Below are 24,041 nucleotides of genomic sequence, written 5' to 3'. Positions count from 1 at the left end.
AAAAAAAAAAAAAAAAGTACACAGTTCTGTGTAAGCAATAGGCCCTCCAATTAAAAAGTATGTGGACCTATGATCATGGTCCCTTATTTCATTGGGAGTGATTATAATCCATCGTCTCTCTGAGGTATTTTGACAATATGCATTTTGTGACCAGACCCCTGGTCACTGAAAGCTTAGGACTGCAGGGGAGTGTGGCTCTGCTGTTTGGTTCCCACTGGCGTCTGCTGGGCTGAAATGCGCTTGTACCCTTTCCTAATCTCTTCCATCAGTCAGCTTATAATGAAGCACTGATCAAATCTTTGGTACTCCACCGTGAAATTCAAAGGGAAACCACCTCACTACCACTCCAGTCCCACTCACAAACGTTTATGAAACTTCATGGCTGTTCTACCTTAGAGCTGCCCTTGGGCTTCTTCCAGGAGTACAGTGTAACCCTCAGAAGGTCAGGAAGGGGCCATCAAACCTGCTTCCTGTCACCTGTTCCCTGAGAAGTCAGAGCCCAGCAGACATTTGAGTAAAGCTGGAGCTGTGTGTAATTGTACCCACCATAACCACAGGCTGCTGCTTGACTCGGCGAGGGTGGGCCCTGGGAGAGAAAAGAGTATAGAGCCAGGCTGCCTCAAAGTGTGCCCACCCCAGCCCCTAGGATTTAATCTTTGTCTCCATTAATTCCAGCCGTGTCGACCAGCTAAAGTATGATGTCCAGCACTTGCAGACTGCCCTCAGGAACTTTCAGCACCGGCGCCAAGTCAAGGAGCAGCAGGAGAGACAGCGGGACGAGCTTCTGTCTCGCACCTTCACCACTAACGTAAGCCAGACTCTGGGGGTTGGCAGGCGACTGACAGGTCAAGACTGAGTGCAGGTAACAGGCATCACCTCTTAGCGGAGTGCCTGAAGCTGACTCAGGAGGAGACCAAGTGGAAATGTCGGGACTTTGTGCATTGCCACCAAGACCATGCCTGGGTGGGGGATTTCTCTCCAAACACAAAAACCCGAGGAGGAAGCAGTTAGACTGAAGCAGTGGACAGAGACGACAATTCCCTGGCTTGACTAGTCCACTGCAGAGGTGGGGGTCCCCATGGTCCAGATGCTTCTGTGATCAGATAGAGACAGGTGGTTAGAGCCTCTCTCTGTCTGGAGAGGCGACAGCGTTAGAAAGCTGCCTCCAGGCACGTGCCATTGTGCCGTTTGTGTGTGTGTGTGTGTGTGGGTCCAGCCTCAGATGCATTAAAATGTTTCTGCCCCTGGCTTGAATGGCAACTTGGAGGCATTTGTTAGCAGATGTGTTAGATGGATTTCGTGACTCCAGTCTTTTGAAATAGCTTGTTGTTTTGCATGTTTGATCTCTTAGAAGCTCTACCCTGTCTTCTAGCCTCAGTAGGCTCATTCTCTGCAAGTACAACATCCTGGCCCTTTTCAGGGACTCATGTAGTGTGTTCTACCAAACAAGGTGGGTTTGGGCTTTATAGTTTGTCACTTTCTAAATCTGCCAGTAGAATTCCTTGCTTAATATGTGTGTAAAGCCACACTGTAAACAGAAGTGCTGCAAGCAAGCCTGGAGTGAGCCTGGTGGCTCTAATTGCACACAGACTGGGCCTGGGAGAGGACCAAGTCGTCACTAGCAGTGAGTGCTCTCCTTCCTGCTGTCTGATTGGCACAACCTCCTGCCAGGCAGTGCCCCTCCACCATGAAAGCCCTGATTCCCACTGGCAGATGACCAAGCCATTGCTCCATGCCCTGCCACAGTGCCGTTCTCCCAGGGCTTCAGGTTGGGGCTTCACAGGTTTGCGTTTGTAGAGCAGGTGGGCAGGCAGGCTGTGGTGATTCACAGCTCCCACATGCAGTGCTGTAAGCCTCTGAGTAAGCCAGCATACGGCATGCTACGTCACACTCAGGCAGTTGTAGGCTAGACATGACCTCTCAGGGTAATTCTGTTGATTGCCAACCTGATGTGGCACCACACTCACCAGGCTGCTCATAAGCATTGACTCACCAAATGAAACTTCCTTCAGGTCACCTTCTAAAGAGAGCAGACTAGCACCCTTCCTTTCTCAGATGGGCAGGCAAGGCAGGTTTCTGTGTAAAGCCATTCAGTAAGTGCTTGTCAGAAAAGGGGAGTCATCGGTTCTCTTAAACACTATAGAGTTAACACCAAGGTACCACGTAAAGCCTCTGAGAAGAGTACTAAACAGGGCTTCTTCCTTCCAGGAGCTTCCGTGTGAGCAGGGAGATTCAAAATGTCCACCTAGGGCTGGTTCTGAATTTGAGGAGCAGAACAAATGGTTAATCACCTACCAGTGGGAATTGGGGATTCCATGGTGGAGGGGCACTGCCTGGCAGGAGGTTTTGCTGATCAGACAGCAGGAAGGAGAGACAATCACTGCTGGTGACAACTTGGTCCTCTCCCCAGCCCAGTCTGTGTGTGGTTAGAGCCACTAGGCTCGCTCTCAGTGTTTCTGTCTACAGTGTAGTTGAAATTGAGAGTTGGCTCTGCACCCAGCCCTGGGATCCTACCTATCTGGACAAGTTATTCCATCTCTCTAGGCCTCACCTTCTTCATCTGCAAAGTGGGGAGAGCAGGAAAACTCCCAGCAAGCTGTGTGAGTTAGAGAAATGCGCCTGTGAAGTAAAAGTCCGTACTGATAGGGCATCTTCAGTCAGAAAGGCCAGGGTCCAAAGGAGTGCTCATTCTAAATAACTCCATTCTAAAGTCTGCAAAGCCTTCGATCTGAGGCATCTCACACAGACTGTGCTCAGTCTGTAGTCCTCTGTTCCTTCCCTCTGCCTTTCTTTAGCAACCTTTTCCTGCCTCCTCAGAACTGTATTCCCATCCTGAACACACTGCAGCCTTCGGTAGAAAGCACTGCCCCTTTGATCTGTAGTCTAATTTGGGGGATAAGCTATAGATAAAATAGCTAAAGAACAAAAGCAAACATGTAAAAGCACACGAGCAAGAACCGCTGTAAAGGAACATTGGAGAAGCTGTCTTTGGGAGGAGCCAGAAATAAACTTTAGGAGAAATGAACGAAGTCTGGAAGGAATAGCCAGGGTTTTCCTCAGTGGTTGAACGTGACAGATGAACAGATCGACACTACGGCAGAACTCATTTGGAGAATTAGGGGTCAGATACCTCTTCTGCTGCTGTGCGGGCAGGCCCCGCCCCCTTGCACACACCTTTGCTTTGCTTTCCTTCCCTGTTGGACTCTCTGATTGTTGCATTTGTCCCTCTAGCTCTTCTGGCTTGACCTTGGCCACAAAGGCAGTGTAGTAAGAGTTGACCAGCCCCCAGGAGCTGAGTGGCAAGCAAAGTTAACCAAGTGCCTGCATTTCTTTCACAGGACTCTGACACCACCATTCCCATGGACGAATCACTGCAGTTTAACTCCTCCCTCCACAACATTCACCACGGCATGGATGACCTCATTGGAGGCGGGCACAGTATTCTGGAGGGACTGAGGGCCCAGAGACTGACCTTGAAGGTGGGGCCCCTGCTGGAGAATAGAGAGAAGGCTTCTTATTTTGTCCTTGTCCTATAGTTTAGTTCTGTGTTTTTATTGTTTCTGTGTCCCCAGCTCCCATGTGACAGTAAGCCCAAGCCCTTGAAGTTACACGTTTACCCGTTGCGTGTAACAAACACAGTGGCATTTCTTGATAGCTAGGGCTTTGCCCTTCTACTAACTCTTCATGAAATTGAGTTTGCCATAAGGGGACCAATGACAGGCTGGGAAATGCATCTTTAGATTTGCTCTTTTAAGAAGGCAGTCTTCTAAGGTGGTTTTCTTTGGGATTTCGGCTATAGAGTGCACAGGGAGGTCCCCATGCTTCTCATAGCCACAGGTATCCAAGAAGCCTGCCTTGTTTGTACTGCTGAGACTCTGACCCCTGGGAGTGGTTTACAGAAGCAGTATAGATTGCTGTCAGTCATGGCGTTTCAGCCTCAGTCTTTTCCTGTGTCAGCCCTGATGGCTCTGGGGGTGTGGGCACTCCTTGTTATCAGGGTGTGATTCCCTAGAGTAAAGCACTGCCAGCCACTGGGCTGTGAAAAACAGTCCCTTGGAAGTGTGACCGTTATCTTAGTTGTCATTGGAGCACAGAGTTGTCTGCTCTAAGGACTCCAGTGTGTTTCTGAGCAGCTCCCACCATCTTAAAAGGGAGAGGAACAGACAGGCCTGTCGAAGCTCACCTCCTGATGACAGTCACAGTATTTGCACTGACTCAGGAGGTGCTTCCCCTTCAGAATAGTCACTGAAAGTCTACCCAGATCTCTACAGTGGGCTACCTGCCTTTTTTATTTTTATTTTTTTGTAGAGAACTGCCTTTTTCTGTAGCTCAGGGAAAGTCAAGACTTATAAAAGGCATCCATCCGTATGGCACGAATGCAGAGCTAGTGTGGCTGAAGTTCTGGATGGAGTGTTAGCTTCCTCCTGAAGCCTGGGGTCACTGAGGAAACCCTGTGCTGTTAGCAGGGTGGCTTGCCGGGAAGCCTGCTCACTGGTGGGTCTTGACCTTGTGATCTCTGACTCAGTTCTCTCTGCAGCCCTCCTTCTCCCTGTCCTGTCTCTTGATCTCTCCCTGCCTGGGCCAGGGGGTTTTCCTCCTAACCCACTTGAGAGGAGCAGGGGAGCATGAAAGCACTGGTACAATTACTTTGATTTTATGAGGGGAAGTAGGTACTTTGTGGAGTCCATGGTCACTTTGAGGTGATTTGGAAGGCATGACCAAGTAGTCTGTACTTTGATCCTAAGGCAGGACCGTACAGCACAGCTCTCATTTTCTCACTGTCATGAGACTTTGTCTACTTTCCTCTGGCAGCAGACAGACTTGACTTGAGACCTCCATTTTATTTTTACTTGCAATATAGAGAACCAAATGTAAGGCCTTATACGTGCTAGCCAGTCACTCTATTAGGGGGCTACATCCCCAGCTCAATATTCCTTTCTTTGGTTTTTGAGACAGTGTTTTATCATGTAGCATTGGCTGGCCTGGAACTTGCTATATAGACCAGACTGGCCTTAAACTCACAGGGATCTGCCTGCGTCTGCATGCTAGACCTTGAGATTAAAGGTGTGCACCCCCATTCCTGGCTCAGAATCCTTGATGAGGCTTGTTGGTTTGTTGATCCTTGTCTGGGTAGAATTCCTGTCCAGGTTACTTTGCATCTCCTTCACCTGGTGTCTACTCTCAGTAGTTTATTAATGTGTGTTCCTCTTAGAAAATGAATGTGGGGCTGAAGGCTGGACCATCTTTCTAAGCACAGTGGGTGCCATGTGTCTTGACCCTGTACCTCGTTTTGTTACTTCCTAAGAAACTGAATATACACTTAAGAATTAGAAAGCAACGAGAATGAGCAGGTCATGTGATTTAGACAGTTGATTGTGATACATGACTTATGTGTTTATAGGAGAAGCTTTTTCTGTTCTTTTGCCTGCTTGCCTGCCTACCTGCCTGCCTTCCTTCCTTTCTTTCTTTTTTTTCTTTCTTTCTTTTTGAGATAGGATTTCTCTATGTAACCCTGGCTAGCCTTGGAACTCATAGAGAGATCTGCCTATTTCTGCCTCCCAATTGCTAGGTTTAAATGAATGTACCACCATGCCCAGCCTTTGCCATATTTCTGTCTTTGCTTCCTTTCCCACTTGAAACTCCCTCGTGAATACCTACTTTAACTTACTCAGTAGAAGCCCTAAAGAGTCACTTTACGGAGTGACAGGTCATTATCAAGGATTGCTGGAGCCAGGGAGCCGAGAAAGTTTTTCCACATAGCTTTTAAGAATATATAAGATCTTTCCGAAGTGTTCACAGGAAGATGGTTGAGCACAAACCCAGTTGTTGCTTTTGTGTGTTTGGGTAATGTTTGTGTGTTGCCTGTTGCAGAGATTTTTCAGGAAACTGGTAGTAATGGAGCATTTCAGGCAATTGGGCCCTTGACAACAGCACTGTTCCCAGCTGGATCGTGGCTGGGCAGTAGGACAGCTCATAAGGCAAGGGTGCTACCAAAACTGACTCTGCTGCATTTGCTTATATACTGCACATAAATGAAAGCGGCCTGAGACGTTCTCACAAAGCTAACATGGAGCTTGGAGCTGTGAGCCACAGACCTGCTCATCGTAGAATATCTCTATTGTGGCAATTCCTGCTTCGAGCTGGTGTGCCAGCAGGGTCTCAGGCTGTATGTAAGCCTTTCTAGAGAAGACCTACTAATAATAACTGCTGCTTCTCACCACTGTTCAGTAACTCATCCATCAGTCCTGTGCCCCAAAGCAGTAGCGATCCTTGGACCCAGGGTCAGCTGCTTTACGCTTCATCTGAGAAATAATGCTATGTAGGGCAGCTCTGTCGGCAGCTATCCCAGCGCCCACGTCATAGTTAACCGTCTGTAACTCCAGTTCCAGGGCGTCCCGTGCCTCTTCTGACCTCTGCAGGCTCCTGCATGCGTGTGGTGCACACACATACATACATATATATATTTAAATTGTATGGGGAAATTTGTTGTATTTATTTTCAGAAGAGTAAAAGTATTGGAGTAAGACATATTGAAGTGTAGTTCAGCATGCTTAGACTAGTTGAACCCCTTGGCCTTCATTACAGAATAGTGGAGCAAGCAAACATGGAACAAACTAGAACATAATAAAGAATGAGTGGGCTTTAGTTGTCTGGTCTGCCTGGAGTCTCTCCTCTCCCTCTGCTCACCTTACACCTCTTCCACCGGCCCTTCCTCTCACAGTAGCTCCAGTCCGAAGCAGCTCTCCACTTACTGTTTTAAGAATTTTAATTTGGATGCACATGGTAGACACTTGTATATGTGAAGGCTGGGTATGTAGCACATGCCTAGGATCCTAGCACTGGGGAGTGTGAGGGAGGAGGACCAGCCTGGACCTCTGAGGGAGACCCTATCTTGAAAACAAGCAAAAATAATATTAAAAGTCAGGTACAGTGGATTGTGTAAGTAATCTTTAACACGCTTGCTTAGTTTTTCCCTCTAGTTTTCTGAGTGTATTTGTTCCCATTTGAGCCACTTTGCCTCTAAAAATTTAATGAGCTCCAGAAAAAATACTTGTGTGTAATTTATCTTAGACTAGCAGAGGAATTGTCTGCTGGTATATGTATGCAATACACTGGTCATAAATTGACTTAGGTATAAAAAAGTAGTTTCAAAGGTTGGAGAAATTCCTGTTATATTGGTGTACCAGCTACTGAACTTCATATGATTGTATTTATACTGTTGTGTGTGGCTTCTTCCTCTGTTTTAAAAGTTCATTCATGTTATGACATGTTTGGTTACATATGCTAATTGGGTCCTTTTTATTGCCGAGACGTGTATCTGTATCATAATGTGCGAGTGTGCACAGGTGTCTTCCATCACGCTCTGACACTGCCCATCACTGAGTCTGATGGCCTGCAAGCCCCAGCAATCCTACGGTCCCAGTGTCGTACAGCACTGAGGCTGCAGGTGTCACCACACCTGGTGTTTTCCATGGATTCCGGGATCCAGACTCAGGGCCTTATGCTTGTACAACAAGAAAACCTCCCATGGAGCCATCTCCTAGCCCGCCCCAGTTTCTGTATGCACCGTGAATCCAGGTTCACTTTTTTACTGACACGTGAACTGTACTTATTTATGTACATGGATGCTGCATGTATATGCTATGTAGCCAGTTCCAGCACCATTTGTATAAAGGCTCCTTCTTACCTTTGACCATACACTAGTTGGCCATGGCAGAATGAATCTATTTCTGATGAATGTTGCTTTCTTTCGTCTTCTCTGGGTATGACCAAGAAGACAGTGTCTGCTAGTAAGACCCTGGCTGGTGGTGACCTTTAACCACCCTTGACAGTGATGCTGATCTGTTTTTCTTTCTCTTCTCATCTCTCCAGGGGACTCAGAAAAAGATCCTTGACATTGCTAACATGCTCGGCTTGTCCAACACAGTGATGAGGCTGATCGAGAAGAGGGCCTTCCAGGACAAGTACTTCATGATCGGTGGGATGCTGCTCACTTGTGCGGTTATGTTCCTCGTGGTGCAGTACCTGACATGAGCCAGCTGTACCCAGCACTGGACAGCCTTCCCATTGTGTGCGCATGTGCAAGCAAGAAGTGGGCTGGGAGGCCCTTTTGAAATGTATGCCTTAACTGTGAAGACACCTCTCCCCCCAGGACTAATCGTGGCTTACTATCAAACCTGCTTTGTCTTCTGTGACATCTGGGGAGTAGGACCTAGGGTCACCAAGACGTGTGGTGCTTAGGAAGTGGGTCAAGACCCTGTTCTCTGGCTTTCATTGCGTGAGGGATGGCTGGGTTTTGTGGTTTGTCCACATAGCTGATGCTTGCCCTGGAAAGCATGCATGGTGAGGCTTGCACACAGGACTGCCACACTGTTCATTCCTGATGGGTGGGCTGGAGCACAAATGAGAAGATGAGGAGAGAGGTCTTTCCCTGTGCCCTCTGGGATAGATCAGTTCTCACATCCTTGCTTCTGGCCACTGCCCGGCCCTAGCCCCTAAGGAAACATGACATGTGGGTGTCTAACTGCTAACACCAGCACCCTTTCCCAGAAGCAGCTACTCCAGGGAAGCAGAGGCATCAGTGCCAGCGTTTCCATGCCATGGTTGCTGGGTGGTTGTCCTTCCTGAAGTGAGGCTAGCAATGTCCCAGGGAGTGTTCAGTCTGGACACTGAAGCCCTGAGTCACCAATGTTTTCCATACAGCAGTTGGCTCTTACAGTTCAGAGACGGTAGCTTGGCACCTGCACCCAGGCTTTGACAGGCGGGCCTTTGCCACTTTGAAAGTAGCCATGAGCGAAGGGTGACTTGTCAGTTCTACCCTCGCAAGTTCTTTGACTATCTACCCCTTGAAACATATTAGCAATATATCAATCAGCTAAGCCTCCATTTTCTCCAGCCCTCTTAGGCCACCCTGGGGATGTCCCTGGTAAGTATGTTTTTGTGAGACTATCAGGGACCAGATCATTTTTACTTTTCCCAGCCATGATTGAGGCTGTGTCAGTACCTGGTGTAATGTAGAATTTGTTTTAAAGTTAATGTATCTTGAGCACACATTGTAATTAATCTCTGCAAGTACTAGAATGATCTAGTGGGTTTATTTGTTCATTAGTCACAGCCCTGTCCACCCAAACAGTTCTAAATTTAGTAGCCTCCTAGCAGGAAAAGCACGCCAGAATTCCTAAGAACTGGAACTGGTCAGTATTAAACCTTCCTTGATTGCCCCACCTACTTCCTAGGTTTGCTTAAGTGCCCTCTGCTGTCTGTCTCCCTCTTCACAGTAGGTGTTGCATCTCACCCTCCCCTGTGTAGCAGTATTGGTCTCTCGGGTACATCTGTGGCATCCTTTTGGGGAACTTTCTCAACTGTATACACTTTAAACTTGAGTTTCCTGGGTACTAGCTCAGTTCTGGTCAGATGCAATGTCTGTCACTCTTCCTCTTTAGGTTAAATGTGCCATAGCTGGTCAGAAAGGGGGAACGTGCCCCCTCTAGGAAGACCTAAGTCCTGCAGAGTGGAAACAGTGGCCCTAGAGACAGAGGTTGAGACCTGCAGCATCTCCACACCTAGATCTCACTTGGGGAAGCAGATGGGCATGGGCTCTTAGCTGGCCATAGAGTTTGTACTGCACAGACCTGACTCCTGTGCCCCCTGGCACCTGAAGATCCCACCAGACTGCATGCTTTGGAAGACGTATAAGCTGTAATTGAGCCATTTGAACTCAAAATGTGGGCAGCAAAGGCCCCAGCCCCTGCCCTTCATTGGCTGTTGGAGCAGTGTTTTGTAGTACATAATGGGTTTCCACCTTTGTAGCAATCCTTGGCTTTAGTGAACTTGATGTCCTACCTTCACAGCCAGGTCTCTCTTTGGAATGAACTTGTGGTGAGGTCAGCGCTACTGCCTGGGGACAGGGAATGGACGCAGAAGATCTGGACTCAAGGAACATTGAGCTGGTTGCCCAGACTGCCCTCCCTCAAATTTCCATTCAGTGCCTTGTGAGATGACTCTGACCTGATTGGGCGTTGGGCGAACTGTCCTTACAGTCTCCAGCAGGGAAGGGCCCCTAGCCTGAGTGGGATGCCCTCTAGTGGAGGAGGCCTGCATCCTTATTGGAGCTTGTCAGGAGCTGCAGGTAGCAGATGGTGTGTGCAGTACCTTGGTGCAGTAGTCTAAGTGACAGGGTTTGAAGCAGGTAGGGTGCCAGAAGGAATCTAAGACTAAGTACATAGATGTATTCTCCATGTATGGCCACTTGAAGGAATGCAAAATCCAAGGACCAAGTAAATAGTAGATCTTACAGGTTTCATTTCAAGCTTTTTCTTAAAAGCCAGCTTGCCTTGTTGAATTTAAATAGCTTTGATTGACAATTTATTTACACCCCTTAATTTCAGAACATGTCAGCTGAATAAAGTTGAGGTTTATTTAGAAAACTTTAAAGAAGCACTTGGCGTTCTTTGTCTTGACTACCCCCTTTGTTCCTAGGCTAGCAGCATTCCTATATACTGTTTCAGAGCCATAGGCTGGGTAGCCAGCTGTCTCAGAAGCACATCCCGGACCTGATCTAGAACAGTTCTTAGGGCCCCCAGGTAAACTTCCATGTGTTTACCGGAGCTGCCACCTCCTAGATAGCTGATCTCTTGAAGACGGTAGCATTGGGAAGAGTCTGGAACCAGCTCTGCATACACGTACAAAGAGCAAGACTGGCAGGCTTCCAGTGAAGTCTTAGTGTAGCCTGCCTACCTCATTCCAGAGGAGTTGAGGGCTTATAAACAGCTGGGGGCTGGGGCTGTCACTTGGTGCCAGGGTGCTAGCCTGGCATTCACACGGCACTGTGTTCCATCAGCAGTTCAGGTCCCATGAAAGCGAGGATGTAGGACTTGGGGTGAGGGCTCAGCAGTTAGAGCACTGGCTGCTCTCCCAAGGGACCTGGGTTTGATTCCCAGCACCACATGGTGGCTCAGCCATATTAACTACACACCATAGTTCCAGAAGATCCAGTGCCCTCTTCTAGGAAGGTCCAAGGCACACACGCGGCTTGTGCACAGAAATACAGGCAAAACATATACATAAAAGGAAATAGATAAGGCTGAAATACAAAAATAGGACTATAACCGTGAAGGCAGAGGCATGTCATATCAGGAGAACTTGAACACAGGTCATAAAGCCCTGTCACCATAACTCTGGGAGTCCCTTCTGTAACTCGAAACAGCAGAGGAGCATTTTGCTGACTGAATAGGGAGGGGTGTCTGTCATTTGTCCTCAGGCCAAGACCAGACCCTTTGTATCCAGCCTCTTGTGTAGGAGACAGCCTTCCCTATCCTCTGGGTTAGGTACTGTGATATGCCTGCTGTGCAGACAGTGGGCTAATGGCTTTCCAGAGAAGCTGGCTCCTTATGTGTCTGTAGTTCCAGCTCCACCAACCTGCTTCTCCCATCCCTGAAGATGCTCTGCCAGAATCGGGCACCAAGGCAGCCTGCAATGTCATACTAGGCTCCACAAATGTCTCCAGGAGCTCGAAGGTGCCATGCCCCCACCTTGCCACTAGAGGGTGACATATCTCTACTCATGGCTGATCCTCTCAGGCCCTCACTTGATGCTGATTCCCGAGAGGTGCCAGTTTCTTGGCAGTGCAGTAGCTCTGGGCTGCTTTAGAACTCTAGAAGTCTGGCAAAATATGACCAAGGAAACCGAGCAGTTTCCAGGGCTCCATCCCTCCCTTCAGCACTTCTGCGTGCTACAGACAGGCATGGAGAACATTTCTCCTCTCTTTCACCTCACATGGCACATGAGAGGAGCAGGAAACAAGAAGAGGCTTGAGATTGGGCAGGACCTGGCCCCCTCCGATGCAGCAGAACACACATTGCAACACACCCCTGCATCTCATCCATGCATTCTAGTAGCTGGCTCTACACCATGCACTGTCGGTCCCCCACGTGGAAGCGTTTTACTTTGACTGTCAGTGTGGGTGCAGAGTGGATATTGTGCATTGCCCAGATGACTATCCTGTGCAGATATAACCTCGGCTGTGGACATGAATGCCAGTCCGAGACTAGATAGCCCCCATGGACTTCACTCTTTTGTCCCCATTAGTTCTATTACACTAGGCCGTCAGGAAGGGCTTAAAATGGCCCTTGGCCAGTGGTGTTCTTCACTGGCTGATGGCACTGTGTCTCCTGAGTACAGGGTGAGAGGCCAGCCCTCTACCATCTGTACAGTGCATTTTCAGCCCTTCTTCCACATCACACCTGGCTCAGGGCTCATGTTCCCTGCCCACTGGGTGTCAGGGCACACAGTGTCTGCTGTACGGGGAATAGTAATTGTTTCTTACTTCAGAGAGGTCACCAGCACATAGTAGGCAGTCATATGGTCACAAGCTATCATGTCAGTGGCCTGTAGGAGACGCCTCAGTCCAGCCTAGCCCAGATCATACAGGTTTAGAGCTCAATGCTCAGCAACGCTTCTTTAGTCATACCCAGAAGCCTAACCCTGAGTTCATGGCTACGTATGCTGTGGTCCACATGCTCATGAGGGCTCAACAGCAGCAGTGGGGGAAGTAAACGGCAGAAACTGACTAGCATCAGGTTTTAAAGTAGAAAGATCAGCAGGAGCAGCCATCCTGGTCCCTAGTAAATAGTGGGAGACCATAATGACCAATTCAGGGTACCCGGGTGAGGGGACCAGCCACGTGAGAGGCTGCTCTGACTCTGCCATTCCAGTGGTGGTGTCTTAGAGCCCCTCCTTCCAGCTGTTAGTGACAAATGCTGAACCGCTGCTGAGGCTGCTGTAGTCCAGAGATGGCGTGGAGAGGGGACCACAGCAACAACAAGCTCAGTTCTTGTCACTAAAGCAGTGCTTTTCAGCCCTGACCACTTCCTGGAGGATTTTTTTTTTTTTTTTAAGTTTAGGGGTCAGTCCCAAAAAGCTCCAAGTTACCCTGTATGGGGCAGAGCCTGGATTCTTTTGGAATTTCTCAAGGGCCCTCCTGGGAGGGCTCACAGTTCCTTCCCAGTGTGGTGCACTATTAATCTCATCTAGCCTCAGAGATTAGCCCTAGTCCTCCAAAACAGCCAGAGGACAAGGTAACACAGAGTCCCCACAACTGAGAGAGCATGGCTCTCAACAGCCATCCCAGTGGGGACATTTACTAGGACGGGCTTTTCCAGAGAAAGGGAGAGGATAGCCAATAACTGGGGCTTGGAGGGGAGGAAGAGCCAGAGGGGCTGAGAGGAACAGGGTCACTGTGGCGTTAATACTCTAACTGGCCTTTGGCTTCAGGAGGCAGTGAGACAGTCACTGAGAGGGCTTGCTGCCCACCCCCACCCCATCCCCGCAGGGCTTGCAGCTGCCTGGAGCCCACGAAGAGCTGGCTGCCCTTCAGACACAGGCTTGAGGCAGAGCTGCATGGTGGGTGTTAACTCATAAGAGATACAGGCGTGGGCGGTGCAGGGAGACACTGATTCCTCTCATCCCCAGCATGGCAACAGGTGCCCTGCGGGCAGAGCCCACCCTGTAGCCTCCCCACATGTCTGTTAAGAGGAGTTTTCTGTGTCGGGGACTTGTTGACACAGGTTGAGGGCGGCAAGGAGTAGATGCCCTCTGTGGGCATCTTCAGAGTCACAGGACCTCTGCAGATGTGAATTTGGGAAAGATAAAGTTTTAGAGATGAAGCCTCAGCCCCCCGGGTGCTGGTCAAGTTCTGTTGTTATAGTTAGAGTGTGCATTCGGTGTCCACGGCAATTTAAGACAAGAAACCATTTCTTTTTTCCACTTGTGGCAGTGTCTTAGTCAGGGTTTCTATTCCTGCACAAACGTCATGACCAAGAAGCAAGTTGGGGAGGAAAGGGTTTATTTGGCTTACATTTCCATACTGCTGTTGATCACCAAAGGATGTAGGACTGGAACTCAAGCGGGTCAGGGAGCAGGAGCTGATGCAGAAGCCATGGAGGGATGTTCTTTACTGGCTTGCTTCCCCTGGCTTGCTNAGTCCACTCTCTTATAGAACCCAAGACTACCAGCCCAGAGATGGCACCACCCACAAGGGAACCTCCCCCNTTGATCACTAATTGAGAAAATGCCTTACAGCTGGATCTCATGGAGGCATTTCCCCAACTGAAGCTCCTTTCTCTGTGATAACTCCAGCTGTGTCAAGTTGACACAAAGCTATCCAGTACAGGCAGAAAGTAGCCTTTTACCACAGTCTAGGGACCCCAGAAGACCCTCAGCTGGCCACCCCAAAAGCTCAATTCCAGATCAAGAGCTGTAGTCATCTCTAATAAGAAGACGCAGCAATAAAAGTGTTAAGGTCACTCTTACTTGCACTTGGTTAAAGATGAGGACCCCTGGGAAACCCAATGAAGCAACAAGTAGCTCACACCCAGCATTGCCACCTTTTAACATAGAGCCAACTTACGGGGCTGAAGAGTGGTTGCTCTCTATAGAGCACTAGCTGCTGCTCTCGAGAAGGACCCAGGTTCAGGTCTTAGAATGCACATCGCTTCACACAACCCTCTGTAGCTCCAGTTCAGGGGATCCAGTGCCCTCTTCTGGCTTCACATGCATGTGCATGCATATGCACACATATGTACCCCGCCCCCAGCAAAACAGTCAGTACCTATAAAAACCATGAAGTCAGAAAAAATAAAAACAACAACAACAAAAAAAAAACCATGAAGTCCATTTAGGCTGTGAGTGGTAAAGAAGGCCTGGAATGTCGGCACTTGGGAGGCAGAGGCAAAAGGGCCATTGGCGAGTCTGAGTTCAGCTTGAGCTGCCCAGAGGAAACAATCTCAAAGTAAAATGAGGCCAGAGTAATGATTAGATAGCCTGGGGCGGCAATGAGATGCCAGGCACTTGGGGCAGAGTTGCCTGGGATCCAGAGGGACAGGGCTAGGTGAGGAGGCTCTCTCCAAGGGGGCTGCGTCGGGCTGGAGACTGAGGCAGGGACCTAGGCAGATAGGAGGAGTGGGTTTAGTGTTCAGTGAACTGGCTTAAGGGGGCACTGAGCAAAGAGGACGGAGGGAAGCTAGGGAGGAGACACAGGATGGGAGGGAGGGAAGCTGGGGAGGAGGCACAGGATGGAAGTAGGTGCAGATGGAGGTACCATGTCATTCTGGAACCCAAAAGGGTAGGGAAGGGCCTAAGTCATTCCTGAATTTCAAGCTCATTAGCTAGAAAAGAGTGTACTGTGGCTCTACAAGTCTTCTCAGGAGTGCCCAGTAGCCAGGTCTCCCCAACTTCAACCAAGTGAAGTCACCATCCCCAACCTTGGCTTTCATCTGCTGAGTCTGTTTCCTGTCTGTATAATGGGCTAATAATGACACTCCCGAAGGACGGCTCACACACCTGCATTTGAGAGCAGTCAATGGAAGTGATGGTTTTGTTGTTGTTGTTGTTGTTGTTGTTGTTGTCGTTGTTGTTTTAAAGAAGGCAGAAGAGTTTGCATGACTAGATTGTGGAGATCCCTTATTGTGTGAAGTTGAGCAAGCCACATCCTCTCTCCTGTGCTTCTCTTACCTCAATGGGACCAGTAACTCCTCTGATTCGGGGTGTCTGCAGCCAAGGCTTAGGCCTGGACAACCACACAAGCTTTGCTATTGTTAATCAGTATTATGTGAGCTTGGGGCGCTGAACAAGCTGCACTCAAGTGCCCTGTTTATTGTTATTGGTCCCCACTGACCCTCAGCGCCTTCCTGTGGGGGATGTTAATAATGGCGTACAGCACAGAGGAGAACACACACATTTCTGAAGCAGGGGCATGGAGGTGGCTCAGACAATGCACGTACTATCCTAACCTGGTGACCCCTGGTGACCCACATTTAAATCCATAAAGGTAGAAGAGGGAAACCAATTCCACAAAGCTGTCCTCTGACACATGTACTCCGGTGTGTGCACGTGTGCATATGCAGCAAGAACGATTATATATATACATATATGTATATACATACATATATATTTATATATGTACATATATTATATATACATATATGTATATAAATACATATATACATATATGTATTTATATATATAAATACATATATGTATATATACATATATATACATAAATGTTTATTACACACACATACACATATATATATATATATATATATATATATATATATATATATATATATTGAGATGTGAATCTGATGACGACCCAGATGGTCAGTACTAGAAATCTCAACTCAAGCAGCTGGAGCAGTAAGAACTTGAGGATCTCAGAAAGCTTATGGGGTGGGTTGCTTTAAGACTCAGTAATGTCACAGAGGAAGGCTTGGGCTACCCTGAGTTCCCTGTGAGCCATGGAACTGTGGAGAGAGAATGAAGATGAGCAATGATGGAAAGGCCAGACTGGAATCATCACCTGCTCTTTGAGTCACTTTTCTCCTTGCTGGGACCAGATACTTGATGAAGCAACCCATAGAAAGGAAGTTTGTCTTGGCTCCCAGGGTATTTACGGTTCATTCCATCATGGTGGGAAAGGTGTGGCCGCAGGGAAGGAAGTGGCTGATCATGTTATGTTGGCAGCCATGAAGCAGATAGACTGTGGTGTACAACTCACTTTTTCTCTTTTATTCAGTCTCTTCTGGGACTGGAACCACCTACAGCAAGGCTAAGCCTCTCTGTAAACACCATCATAGATTTACTCAAAGCTTTGTCCCCTAGGTGATTCATCTTGACAGTCAGGATTATTCCTATTTGCTAGACTTCAGCCATTTAGGCCATAAATACTAAAGGCACCCACTGGGTGCCAGCCACAGGGCTTGGATTCAGAGTGCAAGCGGGATAAAACCACTACTAGCTTGCATGGCACAGCACTCAAGTGGCCGCCCCTCACAGTTGCTGAGGAACAAGACATGTCTAGTATAGCATGTCACTGTTCTATGACATCTTGGAGCCTCAGCTGGAAGATCCCAAGGCTACAGAGGAAAGCCCTGAGAATGCTCACCACCTGAGAGGTGCTTGCTGTCAGCGGAGCCCTGTGTTGGAGCTGCCTAGCTAGCACCAACACACCAACGCATGTGGCCAGGGCTTCCTCCTAGCATGGACCCGGGATCCAAGGGAAGTACTCGAAGGCAAGAACTAGGCAGGCTCTGTACATCTCATGAGCCTTAGAATTTGTAGTCTATCACTCTGCCATACCTGCCCAACTACAGCAGTCAAGCTCCCAACCACCCCTTGCTCATTAAGAAGAGTAGATGGCACTGGGTGACACCCGGAGACAGATGTCTCTGGAGACTATGGCAGGCTACACTCCCCGGAATCATTTCTCCATCCACATGTGGTTTACGGTGATACAGTAAACCCACACCCCACAAGCTTCTTCACCCCAACCACAAGATACATAGGGGTATGGCAGGGCCATTTCCATGGGGACACTGGGGGAAAGCTCTAGATGGATCGCTAGGCCTTGGCCAGGAGCGCCTAAGGAAAGACAGGGCAGAGGAAGAGCTTCGAGTGGACTGGTGTGCCCTGGGAATCGCATGAGATCCCACAGTGGGCACTGGGGCTTGGAGTTGAGTGTGGGGGGGGCGGGGCTGGGCCACACGCAGGGCGCCTGAGAACCTGCTCAGGATTCTGTCTCCTGCTTTCTCTATGCCTCCCCACACCAGACACCTGATAAATGTCGAAATGGAAGCAAGCAGCAGAGGTTGAAGAGGAAACCAGGAACTAGAGAGATGTGGCTCGATTAAGAGGACTGGGGCTCGATTCTTAGCATCCACATCGTGGCTCACAACTGTAACACCAGCCCCAGGGTCTCTGAGAGCACCAGGCACACATGTGGTAAATAGACATACGTGAAAACAAATACCTGTGGAAGGAGGGAAGGAGGGACGGAGAGAGAGAGAGAGAGAGAGAGAGAGAGAGAGAGAGAGAGAGATGCAGATGTCTCTGGAAGCCGTCAGATCTCCTGGTGCTGGAGTTATATATGGTTGTGGGCCACTCTGTGCAGCTTCTGGGAACCCTACTTTGAGCAGAAAGTGCCTTGAACCACCTTGAGGTCCTCTTTTTCAGTTGATGCCTTTTCAGTCTCTGTGAGAGTCCACAGGAGCTGGCACCTACCCCCACGGGTCTCTTTCCTAACCGCGACCCCCTTGCAGGGCTTTTGGATCCTTTCCTTCCTCGCAGGCCACAGCCCACGTTCTCTGCTGCTCCATCTAGGGTGGGCAGGAGGCCACTACTGGGGAAATGCTGAGGTCAAGGGAGCAACAAGGCCAGGAGAGGGCATTACAGGAGGAGAGGGGGCACGGGGGGGGGGGTAGAACTGCTGAGCGTGGGCTCAGTCCCAGAGCCAAAAGCCTGCCTTGCAAATTGCTTTTTTCCTTCATGTCTGTCCCAGGGAAAGGCCCAATTAAAATCACACCTATTGAAAATGAAAGCATAATTGCAACAGGCTGCTTATTAGGCCCGTCTCCACAGGCAACAAGGGGTAGCTGTGAGCTCGAGGAACCCTCCCTGTGTGAGCACAGATCGCCCCCCTCCCACCCCCGAGCAGAAAGAGACTGCCCCAGCGCCTGACCTGAGAAAAGCCCGGACCCTGACGCTTTGAGGGTACCCTGTGCAGGAATGGGATACTTTCCAGGGCTGAGAATCTAAGAACAGGATCAGTGTAATTGAAAGGAAACCTCTCGGGGAAAGACAACTTGTTAGGGGCCACCCAGCCTGCTAGGGGTGACAGAGCTGGAGGCAGAGAGAAGGTTACATATCTGGCATTCACGGCTTCTGCCACTTTATTCTACTGCCTTGGACACCCCATCCTAGCCTTGGCCTGGGACCTAGGTCCTAGCCACAGTTCCTACACACTGGCCCTGTGCCATATTTCTGCTCAACACAGCTGGGTGAGGGAATTAGGGGCTATGCCAAAGCATCTCTCCAGACCCCTCAGGAACTGGTCTAAGTTCTTGCTCACATGGCCAGACTGTGGTGTCCCTAGGAGGCAGGCAGGGATGGGATGGACACAGTCTCTCAGCTGGCCAGAACAGTGGGTTCTGGAGGTGCCTGCTGGCCGCCCACAGGGAAGCGTAGTAGTGGGTGGTATTCTCTCCACTGGGCCATGTCTCATCTACCCAGAATCGGTTTCCATGACAACAACAAGCTCCTTACCCATCCTGTTCATCCTTAAAAGATTCCCACCCCAGCTGTCTGAGCCCGGGCTCCTCGCCCAGCTGTTGTACCAGCCCACAGCTCCAGAGCCCAGGTTTAGCAGTGAACTGTCAAGCCTCCAGAGAGAGTCTCCTGGGAGGTGCCTGGTAACTGTCTACACGATTGCTTCTTAATTGGATTAGGAACTCGCTCCCAGGGGCTCTCTGCCCTCCACATTGCAGCCAGGTTCTCCAGTCTTCTGGACCTCAGCTTTAGGTTCTTCCCTGTCCCCTGCTCAGTGTCCCCAGCCATAAGAGTGCTGCTGCTAACCGGGACCTCTGCAAAGCCAGTTACACACCCAGTGGGAAAAGAAACGCTCTGATACCGTCAGAGATGAGACATAGCCCCAGCCTGGAGCTGTTCAGGGGCACCACCCCTCTCTTGAGCCTCAGGTAACCCTATTCCTGGCCTCTGCACACTGTTTCTGCCTCTCTGCCCTCCCTCTCTACACAGCAGCTCCTTCACAACCCAGCTCCAAATCCCCTCCCACCAGAAGTCTTCCTGTCTAAATAATTTCCCCTCTGTCTTCTCACAGTGCCTATATTTAGTCCCTGTAACATGACTTGCCTTATGGTATATTGTGCCAGGGAGGGGGGTGGGAGATCCCTGAAGCTATTTATTTTTCTGAAGTTATTTTTTAGTGTGTTTTCTTTCTCTGCTGAAAAATTCTTCCAGGGAGCATATGTTGTTTACCTACCTGGCATACAAGTCCTGATCCCCTTCTGTTGGTGACGTCTCTTTCTTATGGAAATTCCATCCCATAGGCCAGCTAGCTGCCTCCTCCTCCAATGATAAGGATCTGGCCAAGCAATTGACCGGTCATAAATGTTGATTTAAAGATGACCACATGACTGTGTAGAGCCAAACAGGATTTCCCCGGGTATTTCTGTGGACACAGCCAGCTCTCTGACAACTCTCAATCCCCTGTGGTAACTTACTTAACAGAAACAGAGATGCTTGCAGCTAGGAACTGCCGTGCCCCTTAGTTCTGGGCAGTAAGACATGGACAGAAGTTGCTGGGGAAGACGAAAAGGAACAGACTCAACTGGCGTGGCCTCCACCCCAACCTTAACGGCTGCCTCTTCAGGACACCACAACCTGAGTGATTTCATTGCAATCAGGTAAGAAGCTGTCTGACAGTGAAGCTCACCAAGGCCAACACTGGAGCCAGAGTGAGGGGGAGAGAGTGTGCACGACATCACTTAACACCCATACATCCAGCCATGCTAGAAGCGTGGGCTGTCCCAGTGGGGAGAGATGGCATTTCCGGTCCCGGCCTGCACTGGGTTTCTCTCTCTCTCTCTCTCTCTCTCTCTCTCTCTCTCTCTCTCTCTCTCTCTTTCTCTCTCTCTCTCTCTCAGTGAAAGAGGCTTAAATGGAAACCTCCACAAGACCCAAATCCTGTGCAATAAGACTCAAATCTAGCTGGGCGGTGGTGGCGCACGCCTTTGATCCCAGCACTTGGGAGGCAGAGGCAGGCAGATTTCTAAGTTTGAGGCTAGCCTGGTCTACAAAGTGAATTCCAGGACAGCCAGGGCTATATAGAGAAACCCTGTCTCGAAAAATCAAAAAAAAAAAAAAAAAGACTCAAATCTGTACAATAAAATGCTAAGTACAGGGATGAAAGGTCATACATCATTCTTCGAGTGACCAGATGCATTATAAAAGTCAGGTGAGAGTTTGAAAGGACTTTTACATACAGACTAGGCCAATTAAAGGACAGACTTGTTAGTTATCTAAGTAGGTCACAGGCCACAGACATCTCCGAAACAGTGCATGAACCATCCCTGTCTTTACCGAACCCTTCCTAAAGCATTCGTACCTCCAGGGAACCTGCACCATCACTCCTGCCCCCACCATCCTGTCTTAGTGATTACTTTGCCCTGACTTCTCTCCTGGGATGCTGCATCTGGCCCAGGACCTTACCCACCCTGGGCAGGTGCCCTTCTACAGAGCTACATCCCCAGGGATGGCTTCCTCCTTTTCAAAGCTCAGCCCAGCTGTACCTCCATGGACCAATCGAGCACTCTGCGTGTCTTCTCCCCAGGTCCCACCCCACCAGTGAGTGGGGATCCCTCTAGACTGGGGCATTTGGGGTGTCTTTACCTTCAGAGTAGGGGGTCCCGGAGTGTAGGATGGCCCTATTAGATTGGGGTCCAGATGCTGCTTCTACTCATATCAGAGTAGACACTCAGTCTGTCTCTGTTTCAATGGCAAGATGAAAACATATGGAGTCGGAACTACAAGTCTGCATCGGGGAGGAAGGGAGAAAGAGTGAGTGATTAGCATAAAGGACCGTTTTCTCCTTCAGAGGAAGATGGTTAACAGCCCATAAGGGCTATTTGTAAGTCAGAATTCAGGAAGGGTGCATGGCCCCTGTCCTTTTCCAAAAGACTGAAATCTTTTCAACAGCGGCAACACAGTGAGTCTTCCAGAAGGCGAGGAGTTTTCACAGAGCCAAGGGAAGCCCTGTAGGAAGGAAGGATAGCCCACACGAAGGCATCAAGCGGAGTGCCCATCAGGCGTGAGTGGAACTACCAAGCACAGAAAGCAAAGGGGACAAGGACCGAGCCCCAGAGGGTGTAGGGCCTGGAGAGGAGGACACTGTTTGACTACAGGTGGAATCTGTATTTAGTAGAATAATCAATGGGAAGGTGGGCCAGACCTTGGACAGGAGAGAGACATGATAAAAATAGTGCTAATGATCCAGACATCTGCACGTGGGAACATGAAGGGAGACAGCCGAGCCGCTCATCCAGACAGTGCAACCCACGGAAACAGGAGGCATAGGGGGTCGGTTTTTACACAGGCTTTGTGACCAGTAGACTGTGTGTGTGTGTGTGTGTGTGTGTGTGTGTGTGTGTGTGTGTGACTGATCCTCTAGGAGCCAGCTGTGCCAAAGGTCATTTCCTTTGGGATGTCCCACAGAGAACAGGGACTTCAGTTGCCTAGAACTCTTCCTATGTCTGTAACCAATCAAGAAACTTAGAAGAGATAAGAGTTGGGGAGCAGCAGCCCAGAGGTGTTGGTCCAGGTTAATCAGGAGAACGAGGGAGAATCATGGAGTGCTTTCAGCCTCCACATTTTCCAGGCATCCTTATCCCATACTAAATAAGGAGAAAGATGGGACGCATTTGTACAATAACTCAAGACTAGATTTCCATAGCAACAATTACCCAAAACTCCATTCCCAACAGTCGCAACAGCAGGAGCTAGCAAAGAAGAATACGGGGGTGGGAGATGTGTGTGGTGGGGGCTCAGAGAATGGCTTCCTTTTATCCTTAAATGGAAGGAAGGCTGGGCTGGTGGCAGGACCCAAGTCATCCCAGAGCCAGCTTAAGCCAAAAGTAAGGGTTGGCAAAGGATGAGCAACCGGGAGGCCTACGTGAGGAACACTTCAGGAACACGTGGACCAGGCACAGGAAGTCATCTCTCCCGTGGTCCACTTGGTGTATGAGAGTTCTCCCTGGTCTCTAGACATGCTGGGGTGGTCTAAGGACGGACTTCACAGACCTTGGCTAACTTGGGTCTGCTTGAAAACTGTAGCCTATTAAAGGCTCACATCTGCTGGGATGGGGGAGAACTGAGTTCCCATCAACTCTGTTCCATCCCCAACACTCCCTCTATGACCCCCTCAGTTTGCCCCACAGTTAGGTATGTGGCCTACTTCCAAGATCTGTGACAAAGCTGGGTGAACAGCAAGAGATAGGAAACGTCTTTTTGTTTGTTTGTTTGTTTTGTTTTGTTTTGTAATAAATGTAGACTTCAGTGCAGACACAAGGTGCCACCAAGATGAACCACACCCAAGGCTGAACCACACCCAAGGCTGAATCACACCCAAGGCAGTCTTCACCAGGGAGAGACAGGTGGTTAAGAATCAGTGTAAGGACTGTGGCAGGAACCTCACCCATGGTCAGAGAGGAACCGGGGAGACAGGGCCAGGTGGAGGGGGGTGGCTCAGTGGCTGAAGCGGCATCTGCTTCCCACCAGCAGACAGACGGTTAGCCTGGCAGAGTCAGCTTGTAGGCAGGCGGTGAGATGCAACCTCTGATGTTTATTTTAGTTTTAGAAAGAAGTTTGGCTCCAAAAGGAAAAGCATTCTGTTTTCCTTTCAGAATGCCGTACGTGTTGCCCTTGCTGCAACACACACACACACACACACACACACACACACACACACACACACACACACACACACACACACACGTCTTCTGGTTTTCACTGACTGGTAGAGCCTGGGGCCACCGGTTGTTTTCCTGATCCTGGGTTTTCAGTTTGCTTTAGTGTCTCTAGGGAAAGGAGGGGAGCTTTGTTTGTTTAAATCTTCATTTGGGGCACAAAGGAAAAAAAAAAAGCAAGTTGACTCTTTCTGCAGCAAGAGAAATCTTCCACTGGGTCTAGCCAGCAGTTGGAAGATTTTTGAAAGAAAATCATGCTCAGATTCTTTTTTTTTGTTTGTTTGTTTTTTGTTTTGTTTTGGTTTGGTTTTTCAAGACAGGGTTTCTCTGTGTAGCCCTGGCTGTCCTGGAACTCACTCTGTAGACCAGGCTGGCCTCGAACTCAGAAATCCGCCTGCCTCTGCCTCCCAAGTGCTGGGATTAAAGGCCTGCGCCACCACGCCTGGCTCATGCTCAGATTCTTACAATCTGAGATACTGTCTCATCCATGCAGTCACCCGCCCTTCACACTGTGAAGCACCCATGTTGGTCCACACTGAGTCCTCTAGCCAGCAGTATCTTACACTGACTTATGTTGAGAAGGAGATAAGCGAGAACATTACGTTGGCACGTTTCCTATTCCAGGCTCTTTCTCTCAGCATCCCTCTCTTTCCTGTCTCTTTCCCATCTCCATGACCTTTCTGCCCACTCTCACAGCCCTCTTACTTCCTCTTTCCCATCTCCATG

General features: G+C 49.3%; 1 protein-coding gene across 2 annotated transcripts in view; it reads left to right on the top strand.

The window, feature by feature from the left end:
- Positions 1–10,434, top strand: part of Gosr2 (golgi SNAP receptor complex member 2) — a 21,199-nt gene extending 10,765 nt beyond the window's left edge. For both annotated transcript variants that reach the window (XM_021212169.2, XM_029546368.1), the window contains exons 4-6: positions 676–808; positions 3,339–3,479; positions 7,873–10,434. In XM_021212169.2, coding sequence (XP_021067828.1) covers positions 676–808; positions 3,339–3,479; positions 7,873–8,034 — 436 coding nt within the window. In that variant the 3' untranslated portion in view covers positions 8,035–10,434. The remainder of the gene's footprint in view (positions 1–675; positions 809–3,338; positions 3,480–7,872) is intronic.
- The last annotated feature ends 13,607 nt before the right edge of the window (positions 10,435–24,041 follow it).

This window comes from Mus pahari, chromosome 14 (genome assembly GCF_900095145.1).
Source record: "Mus pahari chromosome 14, PAHARI_EIJ_v1.1, whole genome shotgun sequence".
Lineage (NCBI taxonomy): Eukaryota > Metazoa > Chordata > Mammalia > Rodentia > Muridae > Mus > Mus pahari.
This window is presented reverse-complemented; position numbering and strand designations above follow the sequence as displayed.